Source organism: Lytechinus variegatus, chromosome 5 (genome assembly GCF_018143015.1).
Source record: "Lytechinus variegatus isolate NC3 chromosome 5, Lvar_3.0, whole genome shotgun sequence".
In the NCBI taxonomy this organism is placed as follows: domain Eukaryota; kingdom Metazoa; phylum Echinodermata; class Echinoidea; order Temnopleuroida; family Toxopneustidae; genus Lytechinus; species Lytechinus variegatus.
Genome location: NC_054744.1, coordinates 37,022,793 through 37,034,758, shown reverse-complemented (window position 1 = coordinate 37,034,758; position 11,966 = coordinate 37,022,793). Strand labels below are relative to the sequence as shown.

Sequence of the window (11,966 nt, the reverse complement as noted above, 5' to 3'; positions counted from 1 at the left end):
AAGAAAGAAAAGTTCAACTAATGATAATAATGATAATAATAATAATCATGATAATAATAATAATTTTCACCCCAAAGAGTGAATTTATGGAAATTGAATTTGGAGTGAAAAATTGGCGCCAAGTGGCTTATTGCAAGGGTGGGTATCTGATTTTATTATCATAATTATTATTATTATCATTATTATTATTATTATCATTATTATTATTAGTTGAACTTTTCTTTCTTTTCCTCAAATTGTCAATGCTTTAAATGATTGAAAATCCACTATTTTACGTGCAAATTGGCAAAATACCTTATATTCAGCTTTCTTATAAATATTTGTATTTTTATTTATTTATTCATTCATTATTATTAAACACACCCTTTCGTCCAAACCGGGGGGGCTTTGGACGAAAGGGCGCGTTCCAGTGAACGCGACGCGACGTGGCGCTCCCGACGCACCCTTTCGGCTAAACCGGGGGGGCTTTGGACGAATCTTCGCGTTCGCGTTGACGCACCCTAACGCGACAGCACCCACCCTTTCGACATAAGCCTGTATAGCCAGGCGCCTTAGACCACTTGGCCACGGCACCTCCACACACACTCACGCACACACCATCACACACACACACACACTCCTTCACCCCATCCCCCGTCTTCATGTCCCTTTTTTAATTTAATAAATAGCAGTTCTCTCTCTCTCTTTCTGTAGCTGCAAACACATTCTTCTTTGTTTCGTCATTCTCACTTAAGGGTTTGTATTATCAGTTATTTTGTAATTCTATTCTTTTTATAATCAATATTTTCAAAACATGTTAAACAATATCCTTGGGGTAATACACAATTTAATATCAATGATTAACAAAATATAAATCATTATGTAGACAGATCATTTAATTAAGTGATTACGTAGTTTATATACAATAAAATATATGTCACATCATGTTACCTTTATTTCAAATTAAGAATGTGAATACGTGCATATAATATTTAAGCATTAGTACTGACTTGCATAGAATGTCGTATAACAAATCTTTCATTTTATGACACAGCATGATAATAGATACATCTCATTTCATATCAATTAAAGATAATTCATATCTTACATAGCCTATCATAAAATCTTGTATTACTTCCATTGTTATTTGCCGTATCACCACGTCTTTCTGATAGGACAGGGTGGGATTTATATAATTCTTTATGTCTTTCAAATAACGTCAAATCTTAAATTTGTAATGTCCAATCTTATGTTGATGCAGTCTTCTTGTACTCTTCCCATTGTATCGGGGATACAAACTTATGCGGGTTTGTCAAACCTGTATTTTTGTGTAGGTCCTATTCATATCTGGACCCGTCAGAAGAACAACCGTTCGGCTGAGAAGAGCTATGCAGCCCATGTGTGGACAACGAACAAAAATAGACACGATTGTACTTGGCTGTTTTGGTTGCCTGAATTAACACGAAGATGAAAAGGAAAAGTTTATAATGACCATGATAATGACTAAAATCACCAGAAGAGAGAAAAGGAGTTTTATAATTAGGACGCCATCACAATACCAGAATACCGTCCATTCATACAAACATGTTGGACTGAATTGTCGAAGGACTCTACTTCTTCGAGCAGTGAGTGAAGTGCGCCAGCTAGGAGGATATTATTGAATAAACAGTAAATATTTCTCGTGAAAAGCGACAAGAATCTGCCAGATAGGAAATATTATATCAACAAATACAATAATTTATTTAAACGGCAACATAATGTTGGTGAAAATTTTGTACAGTTCCGTTCATTTCCCAATACCTATATCCAGCACCGTCATCTCACCTTCTTGTAATTTTCAGAATACGAAAATAATCATTGCAAATTAAGAGTAAACGAAAGGAAATGTTCATTATTCTTACTACGAGACTCGTAGTGAAAATACCCAGAGTTATTCATTGAGTAACCCCACTTTATTATTGTCACATATATATTTTAGCTCAGACTTCTTTATATAGTTTGCGTTCAATCAAAATCTTATTGTCAGACGAATATTCAGGCATTCTACGTAGAACTTAAAAATTGTTCTTGTTTATTTTCATACTTTACCTTGCAAACCCTTGTTGTTAATAGTTTTGATTAGTGCCATGCTTGTATGTTCATTTTTTTGTCTTTTAAAGAATGTATAATTTATGCTACTGATTTTTTTTTCTAAAAGTACCTCTAAATAAACTAAGCCTCTTTCGTAGTTACTACACTTCAACTGATGTTACAGTTGCGTCCATATTGACCATGTCTTTAGGGATAATGGGGATTGGGTTTCGGCAACCTGATAGGGATATATCATCGCCCTCATCGCCAGAGCTTGAGGGGCCTTGCAAGGAAATAGTTTCCAGTTCATTATGTTGACTTACAGACTGAGTATTCATCTGCGGCGATTCAACCGCTGTGGAATAGTCCGGAGGTGATTGTTGACCGCAGCGAGCCGCTAACCGTTCAGCGTCCGCCCTGTTCTCATACTGTAATCGCAACTGATCGGCGTCAAGCTCTTGGAAGAAATCGAGAGCGTCAGTTTCGGTATAACGCGGAGGTTGTTCGGTATAACGTTCCTCTCTTCCTACAACCGGGATCTCAATCCGTGGAAGAGACAGCTGTGAGTACGGCGGTGGTATGTCTTCCTCAAGGCGGGAGTAAGGAGGCAAGTCGTTCCCCTGTTGACCATTACTGATGGTATTGACATTAGGTGCTTGACGTCTTTGGGTACCCCTTCTCACTCTTCCTGACCTCCTCCTCCTCCTCCTTCTTCTCTCCGTCTCACTTGGTCGATCTTGTTGCCGTCCATTAGCTAATGTGATCCATCGCCTGTGTCTGCTGGATCTTTTCCTCACACTGACAAGGTAACCTAGGAGGACCATGATGATGATCACGAGGAAGACTATAGATCCAGAGATTGTGGACAGTGTAAATGATGACTTATCTGTAAAAGAAAAAACAAGTTTTTTTTTAATTACCCCTCAAAATTAGGCAGATAAGCATTCGATATCATCATGATCATAGTGTCTTGATACTTGCGTCATGTCGATATTATAAAGAATGTGTCGACGCTTGTCATTTTCCGCTAAGGTGTAAGGATCTGATAATTCCAGGGTTCTTGTTGTCTCCAGTGAGGCTTTACTCAAAATGGAATCTCTGGTCTATCCGGTATACTGATTTTTTTCTCACACACTTGAAAATTTACCTTGAATGTTTTCAGATGGACTTTGTTACTGACATACCATGGTAAAACAATCCACTACCCATTGTAAAATAATCCCTTCCTAACTTTCCTAACCACATAGCTCGGTAATTTGAGAGTTAGTGCACTCTGAAACAATGATTGCGATTGGTTCATAGTGGGTATAATGTGGGATATTATGTGCAACCAACTATGATTGCAAACTTTGTGTTATGGTACAGATCCCGAGGCGTAATATAAAGAACTGGGCACAGGCTTCAGCAGCCAATGGAAATGGAGGTTTCGTGGAAGTTCTCATCAGGGCTTTCCCTAAATCGCGCTTTCTATTAAGGGCACAATCCGGTTACCAGCCCTAAATGATCTTGTATTCTTTATACTCACCGTATGAGGGTGAAGATGTCTCCACATTGCTGCAATTTATATAAGGGACTTGCGATTGACAAGATGTTAAATTATTAACATTGTTGGGACATTCTTCCAATGCCCATTCATTGCCGGTGCATTGGTAATCCCTCCTGTATACTGAGGTTAATGTCTCAGGAACCCTAATCGAAGAAGCACGTCCTACTGGATACCCTAGTCGTCTACACGCCACCTGCAAATATTGAATAAAACATCCAGATTTAGTAACAAACAAAGTATTTTAACCAACGTGAGTCATTATAATGTTTTTCCAGATTGGCCTAATTTTTGGCAAAGAACCTTCAGTGATCTGGGGCATTAGATTTATGAATGACTTGATTGATGATAAGGGTGTGTGTATGTATATTTGAGATTTGTCAGATGTGTATCAATTAGATATGATTATTTACGTCGACTTTTAACGTAACCATCCGAAAGACGTGACCTGGGGGGCGTTTCATCAATATTTTCGTCCGACAAGTTGCAGATCTGACAACTTTCCTGGATTCTGATTGGTTGAGAAGCACTGTTACTATAGTAACTGTCGGATAAAACAGGACTTGTCGGATAAAACGTCTGACGGGTCCTTTCATGAAACGCTCCCCAGGGCTCGACCCTCGAACCTCTGCATCAATTTAACTTCCCCACATTGCTTGGATTACAGGCGCATGCCACAACGCCCAGTGTGGAGGTGCCGTAGCCGAGTAGTCTAAGGCGTCTGGCTATACACTTTTGAAATGGCCGCCAAATAAAAAATCTAGCACTTTGGGGAAAAAGACTCACATATATGGAAAGCCAATGAAGTCAACTTTCAAATGACACCAGAAAGTTGGAAAACTATTAATGCTTGAGCGAGCACTGCCCACTGAAACAAAGGGTATGAAAATTAGGGTGGGCTGGAATTAGCCTTCCAATTTATTTCAGTTGTTGAGAGGCAAATCATTTCGAACTTGCAAAGTTAAGGGCGTTGTGATAGATCAATGATCAACCTTGATCAGTTTTGATAGCTTAAGCAAATTTTTTAAGTTATTATTTTATGCATGAGTGAACACAAATTACACTTTTGGAGCAGCATTTCAACTTTATCATTTGGATCTCTTTTGGGGCAGCATTTCAACTTTATCATGGGGATCTCAGCAATGTGTTCATGTGAGTCGGCCAGTCGGGAGAATAGAGGGTGAAAATCGTGAGATAGGGCTTAAGTGGGAGAAGTAGGTTGATGAAATAAGGGTCAACAGAACATTCAGCCCCTGCCCCCCCCCCTCTTTCCCACCCTCCCCTCCTGTTGAGAGACTGATGGCTATTCTCATGTACGCGTGAAGTCCAGAGCATCAACTCTTTCCTATCAATCATTCAATCAACAATTTATCAGTAAATCAACTCATTCAATGTGCAATGTGATCAATAAAACATTCATTTTTTCCAATAAATTATTTCATTAATCATCATAATCATTATATTTTTGGTAATCATTCAAACTGACCATCAGCCACCGGTCACTTGGCAGTTAAGTTTTGAAAAGGCTACAATCCAGGAGATGAGACAGAGAGAGAGAGAGGGGGGGGGGGCTGGAAAATGGAGATGAAGAGGGGAGGGTACCTATGACTTTTAATTTGTAAAAGGACAAAAAGAAGAGGAATGCCCTTTTAACCAAGTCTTAGCATACCTCGCCCTCTTGCTTGTAACAGGTACATGTACCATCACATTACTCTGACTCTCATGAACACACTTCTGATGTCCACAAGATGAATATGCTACACTAAAATTACAATTCCTGTTCACTCATGCAGTACATTTCAATTTAGTAATTCATGAAATTTGCCTATTAAAACCAAAACTTATCTCACTCATGAATAGCAGAACACCCTTAGCTTTGTAAGTTCCAAAGGACTAACCTCTCAAAAAACTGTATGGCTAATTCCTGCCCAGCCTAGCCAAACTTAGTCTCTCAGGAGGAGAGAAGTGGGGGGAGGGGGTAGAGATGGAGGGAGGGGTTGCTAAATGTTCTGCTGACCTTTAGCCCATCAACTTACTTCACCTACCTAAGTCATATTACCCCCTCTTCTCCTGACTGTCATGAACACATTGTTGAGATCCACATGATCCACATGATAAAGCTGCACTAAAAATTGCAATTCATGATCACTCATGCATTAAATTTCAATTTAATAACGTATGAAATTTTCACAAACAACAAACTGATCACATCTGATCTTTAATTCACCAAATAACCTTCAACTTTGCAAGTACCAAACAAAAAATCTGAAAGAAATTGGAAGGCTAATTCCAGCCCACCCTAATTTTCATACCCTCTGTTTCAGTGGGCAGTGCTCGCTCAAGCATGAATAATTTTCCAATTTTTTGGTGTCATTTGAAAGTTGACTTTATTGGCTTTCCATATCTATAAGTCTTTTCCCCCAAAGTGCTACATTTTTTATTTGGCAGCCATTTCAAAAGTGTATAGTTTTTTTTGGGACGCACTGTAGATGATAATGGATATTTACTTACTCATGATGAATGTGAACAAAAAAAATCAAGATAATTATTTGTCTTATTTTTTTATTAGTCAAACAATGAAGTGTCGATATCGAGTAAATGTTGAAAATTGTGAAAAGAATATAGAAAATCATTTAATACCTTCACACATAAAGAATGTCAATATATCGATAAAACTTTGCTTGGAAAAACAAAATGAATTCCTTTGATATGTTGGATGAAATTTTCAGTTTATGATTGTTGGATTTTTTTTCTTTTTATTCGAATCAACTTTTTGTTTGGGTGGACGTGTCCTTTGATACATTCCCTACAAAAAAATCTCGCCTTAACCTAAGACAATCATTTCGGCAAAGGAGAGTGAGCTGATGACTTTACTACACAATGTGTACGATGTGCACTGGATTACATTATGTCATTCACCATTATTCATGATCAGCACCCGGACGATAACTTTCTTATATTACATCCGATTTTGATGAAATTTTCAGCGTTTTGCTAGTTCGATTTATCTCTATCTATTAAAATCAACATTTTTTTCTGGGGTGGACTTGACCTTTAAGAAGACTTAGATGCCACCTCCATCACTTTCATTTTTATCGCAGAGCATATTTTCAAGCTTATTTCTACAATCACTGCAAATGAGGTTATTCTCACAATGGAAACTGACGTAAATATGTCTTTAAAGGGATGGTCCAGGCTGAAAATATTTATATCTTTATACAAAGAGTAGAATTCACAGAGTAAAATGCCAAAAATGTCATCAAAATCGGATAAAGAATGATAAAGTTATTGAAGTTTAAAATTTAGCAATATTTTGTGAAAACAGTCGTCATGAATTTTCAGTTGGGTAGGGTGATGATGTCACATCCCCACTTTCCGCTTTCTTATGTTATTAAAAAATGATATTTTTTTTCATTATTTCATACTTGTCTGAATAATACGCCTCCCTTATAATGAAATAAGTTGCAGCAATAAATATATAATGCACTAAATCGGTTTTCAATCCAAATTTTCTAATTCTTGGAGGAAAAAATTGAATAAACCTAATTTCATATAATAAAATACAAAAGAGCAAGTGGTGATGTGACATCATCAGCCCATCTAATGAATATTCATGACGACTGTTTTCACAAAATATTGCTAAACTTTAAAATTCAATAAATTTGCTATCGGATTTTGATGAAATTTCGACATTTTGCTCGGTGAATTCTACTCTATTTATTAAGCTATAAAAACTTTCAGCCCGGACCATCCCTTTAAATGACAATACCAATTAATAAAATAACGCTTGGACTATCTTGAAGTAGCTTACTATTATATATAAGAATTGTATATATAAAAGAGTCCTAGTGGTAGTGGAAAGGACAATAGGATTAGCTATGCTGTTTACAATGTTAATTTCGCTGAGCTCATTCAAGAGTCTTCTAGAAGTGGACTATTCTAGAAAGAAGGATAATCTTCTCTTTTAAAGACAATCTTCCAGAATAGTTGAAATTAATATAAATAAGCTGGCAGTTTCTTCATCATATCAGATCAGAACTCAGAGTTTCACACCAAACATTAGGTCAGAGCATAGATTATTTCCAACTGGAATTCAAAATTTATCTTCTGTGGAATTATTTGCACGCCATCAATTAACTGTTTGCAGTTACTTTGAGAGAGAAATTCTCAGTTCTCATCGAGATCATCAACCTGTTTTAATGAACGCTTTCAACCCATGGAATGCTGAAATTGACTGTTAATCATCATCAACATCATCTTCACAGACATTTCAACTCGTTACAGTGACTCTTATTATTCGTCGTGTTTGAACATCAACTTCATCATCGCCAGCATTGTGGACATTAATTTTATTAAGGAACTTTTGCCAGCCAACCTTGATATGTATATCATTTGGAATATACAAAGGGACTAATCAGAACTGACACTTTAAGAGATGTAAGATTATTATTTTTGTGTTGTTTAGTGTATGACTGATCTATTTCCTGTAATAAAAAAAGGAAATAAAATTTAAAACTAAATTTTCATTGTTATTTGTTGCAGTATCGTAACACTACATGGAATTATGGTCGGCTAGATGTGCGTATGTATGTCAAGTTGTCTGTTTGGCGGTTAGCGATCATATGTGTTTCAATTCGAAAATAAACTTAGGAAATAACAAACCTTCGAGTTGGCACTTGTCCAGTAAGACGTGCATAAGGTGATCCATTCGTTGGTATATACTTGAACAATGCCGTTCAAAAAATTTCCACTAGTTCGACTCCCTTTGAGGCGAATTGCAGCATCTAAACGCAGAACGTTATAAAAAAAATCCGGCAAGTTAATAGCTCAAGTTCAGTGCTTCAGTTTTACTCGCAGTGAGACCGAATATTTCCCTCACCTTTTACTATAGGACTACGGTAATTAGGCCTACAATTTTACATGTGCCTTCAAATGTAGATTAAATTCGATTGAAAGCCGTTTCCTAGATAGTCATAAGACTGTGACACATTAATTGATATGGTAGGCTATAAAATCTAATTCTTGACTACAGAGGGCGTCCCTAGGCCTGACCAAAATAAACAATATTCAGGTCCAAACTCCAGATTTCATGTTTATTCCACATTTGAAAAACCTCGTAAAAAATGATCAAATCTTTTCCGGCATTACTTCATAAACGCGAAATGGCAATAGTATGATTTTATTTTTTCCCTACACACCCAATTCAGATGCATTTAATTTCAGCCGTTCATTTACGGGAAAGGAGGAAGTATTCTGAACAGAGTATAATTAGACACAAAGAGTCCGGTTTGGACATACCGCAAGTAATGGCCACGTCGAATTCATGGTCAATGTATTCTCCTTTCACTTGGACATGTGAACATTGTTCCAAGGAAGTTGCTTCCTCCCGACACTTCACATTCGCAAGATGGACTGGGCCACTGCCTCGACCATAATAACCTCCTCCAAGAACCGCAACTTGTTTGCCATGGAATCCAAGCTGCTTGCAGACTACACTAACTTCATTGTAGCCCCACGTATTAATATTCGTGATGGTCCCCCATTGGCCATCTAAGAACACTTCTATTCTCCCCTCGGTGGATAGCTGTGAGCCATCCAGGCGAATCACCCAATCAAGATTACCTGAACCTGTTAATAAAAAATGACGGCATTTAAAATTTCATGAGATACATGACGATTGAATGACACTTGAATATATCGCATAATAAGTCAATGTACAAAAATATTTCAGCTCGCGTTTCGCGCTTTTGTTTAACGCATCTCACATTATGTATACAAAAAGTGCTTTTCCGTCAGGTCTGGATACAAAACGACTCAGCTCACGCTATGTGTTCACATCATAGGCATTATATTTGTTCAGTGTAAGCGTATCTTGGTCACGAACTCCTGTACATACATGTATACACATATCAGTTCGCCCTTTCATCTACATGACTTTTTTCATTAGATACGCATCCTGCTCATGACAACAAAAAGTCTGTAGAATACTAGTAGCTGTTCGTCACCTATCTTACAAACAGTCCCCCAAATTATCCGGTTTTTCATGTATATATGCACCATAAAATCTGCTAATAATGGTACTATATGTAAGGCACTTTCTACCACCACCACCACCACTACTACCACCACCACTACTACTACCACTACTACCACCACTACTACTACTACTACTACTACTACTACTACTACTACTACTACTACTACTACTACTACTACTACTACTACTACTACTACTACTACTACTACTTCTACTACTACTACTACTACTACTACTACTACTACTACTACTACTACTACTTCTACTACTACTACTACTACTACTATTTCTTCTACTACTACTACTACTACTACTACTACTACTACTACTACTACTACTACTACTACCCCACTACTGCCCCTACTACTAATACTACTACTACTACTACTTCTATTACTCCTACTACTACCCCTACTATTGCCCCTACTACTACTACTACTACTACTACCCCTACTACTACTACTACTGCTACTACTACTACTACTACTACTACCACTACTCCCCCTACTACTACTACTACTACTACTACTACTACTAATACTACAACAACAACTACTACTACTGCTGTTACTACTACTGCTGCTGCTAACTACTACTACTACTACTACTACTACTCCTACTGCTGCTGCTGCTGCTGCTGCTGCTTCTACTGCTACTAGATCTATTACTGCACAGTTTTTGTTGTCATTATTACTACTTCTCCTGCTGCTGCTGCTGCTGCTACACTACTACTTATATTAATACTAATAATACTAGTTTTACTACTTCTACTACTACTACTACTACTATTTAATCAAGATGGAAAGTGCGCTTTTCAAGTCTCATGCATTATTAAAACTATCAGGAATCATAATTGCTCCATCTAAAAAAAAATAATAATTTGAAATTCCAATGTAGGACCTGAAATCGCATCACAGTCGTATTGATTGGAATGAATTTATATTATTTCTCAATGTTTCCCTTGATAACAAAAACCAACAGATTTTTTATACATAAAGTTGACTCTGAAATTCATCCTCGTTTTGATTTAACGCGTCATCTAAAGCATAGTGAAAATCGTGATTAATATGTTAATGACTGGTATATAATTACCCACATCTATAAACAATAGTACTCTTTGCTTCATTATCAATCTATCCCTCTAAGTATTTTATATCATTCTACATTTAAATAGGATTCGTCAATCATACACTGTAAAAACTGTGGTGGTAAAACTGACACTAATTGGTGTTAATAGAGGACCACACCCTGAGGTGTTAAAATAACACCCTAGAGATTGAACATAACACCAAAGAGTGTAAATGTAACAACCATAGGTGTTGTAATAACACCTATAGGTGTAAAACTAACACCACTAATTTAACACCGGTGTAAAGTAACTGGTGTGGTCCTCTATGTACACCGGATAACACCACTGTTTTTGCTGTGTAGATTCAAACAATCATTTGTTGTTTTTTAAACACTTTTTAAGTAGTATTTTCATAGTCATTGCATAGTCAAATCACTGACAGTTTTCTTCCCATGCAATTGATGACTACAATTAAATGTGAGTTTTGAAACAGGAACTTCCTCAAACTTGGACTCAGTGTACGTTTAATTGGTCTGTCATTTAACATGTTTTATTCACACTTTTCTCCAAAATTATATTCAACATTAATATTGATGCAAAGAATACATACCCGTTGGTATCATATAACAAAGTAGAACCCAAAATAAGCTCCGAAATCGTGAAGCCTGTGTTGTGCTTCCCAACGCCATGTTTTCTCTCTTGAATACACTTCGTGCCCGCGTTATGGAAATAGAAACGATCATGAATTTGCACAATTCTTTGTACTATTTGCAAAGTGTAGTCATGCATCCCATAAATGGCATTCATCGTTCGATTTTATTGTTATGGCACTAAAAATGACGTAAATTATGTTTGTATGAATGATATGTACAAGCTGATCCAATGCTCGTGACGTTCAATTACTTCACTGGTCTTTAGGGGATTATTTTGAAGCAAACAAGCCATGGTAGCAACTGGCATGTGATAATTATAGACCTCTTAAAATAAGAGTCGATGTCTTTAATTGTAGTGATATGCAAGAAGATCTCTTTGTTAGATATTATTTTACTGATCACATAGTGATTCAACAATGATCCTCAGTTTACAGTAAAGCTATTAAAGGAGTTCCACAAGGTTTAAAATCCGACCCCTTCTGTTCTATGTGATAACGGAGAAGGTCAAGATGATTTACTTAGGTATTGCCAAATTACGCACTAAATAATTCTTTTTATTGTATCTATATATATATTACAGTAGAGATATCAAAACTGACCTGAACAATTAAGAAT

General features: G+C 36.8%; 1 protein-coding gene across 1 annotated transcript; it reads right to left on the bottom strand.

Annotated features, from left to right (window-relative positions):
- Positions 1 to 806: 806 nt before the first annotated feature.
- On the bottom strand, positions 807 to 11,442 carry LOC121416057 (lysyl oxidase homolog 2-like). The gene is made up of 5 exons (XM_041609498.1): positions 11,309 to 11,442; positions 8,891 to 9,220; positions 8,255 to 8,376; positions 3,575 to 3,788; positions 807 to 2,935 (listed from the first exon to the last, which is right to left on the bottom strand). Exons 1-5 carry the CDS (start codon positions 11,439 to 11,441, stop codon positions 2,211 to 2,213), a joined length of 1,524 nt encoding a protein of 507 aa, XP_041465432.1. The 5' UTR covers position 11,442; the 3' UTR covers positions 807 to 2,210.
- Between the last annotated feature and the right edge of the window lie 524 nt (positions 11,443 to 11,966).

Bases quoted from the DNA above. Each gene is read 5' to 3' on its own strand.
- LOC121416057 (XM_041609498.1), bottom strand. From the start codon at position 11,441: ATGATCGTTTCTATTTCCATAACGCGGGCACGAAGTGTATTCAAGAGA. The intron at 8,377-8,890 runs GTATGTCCAAAC...TTCTGCGTTTAG, and splicing joins CGACGTGGCCATTACTTGCG to ATGCTGCAATTCGCCTCAAA. The intron at 3,789-8,254 runs GTTTGTTATTTC...CAATATTTGCAG, and splicing joins GGACAAGTGCCAACTCGAAG to GTGGCGTGTAGACGACTAGG.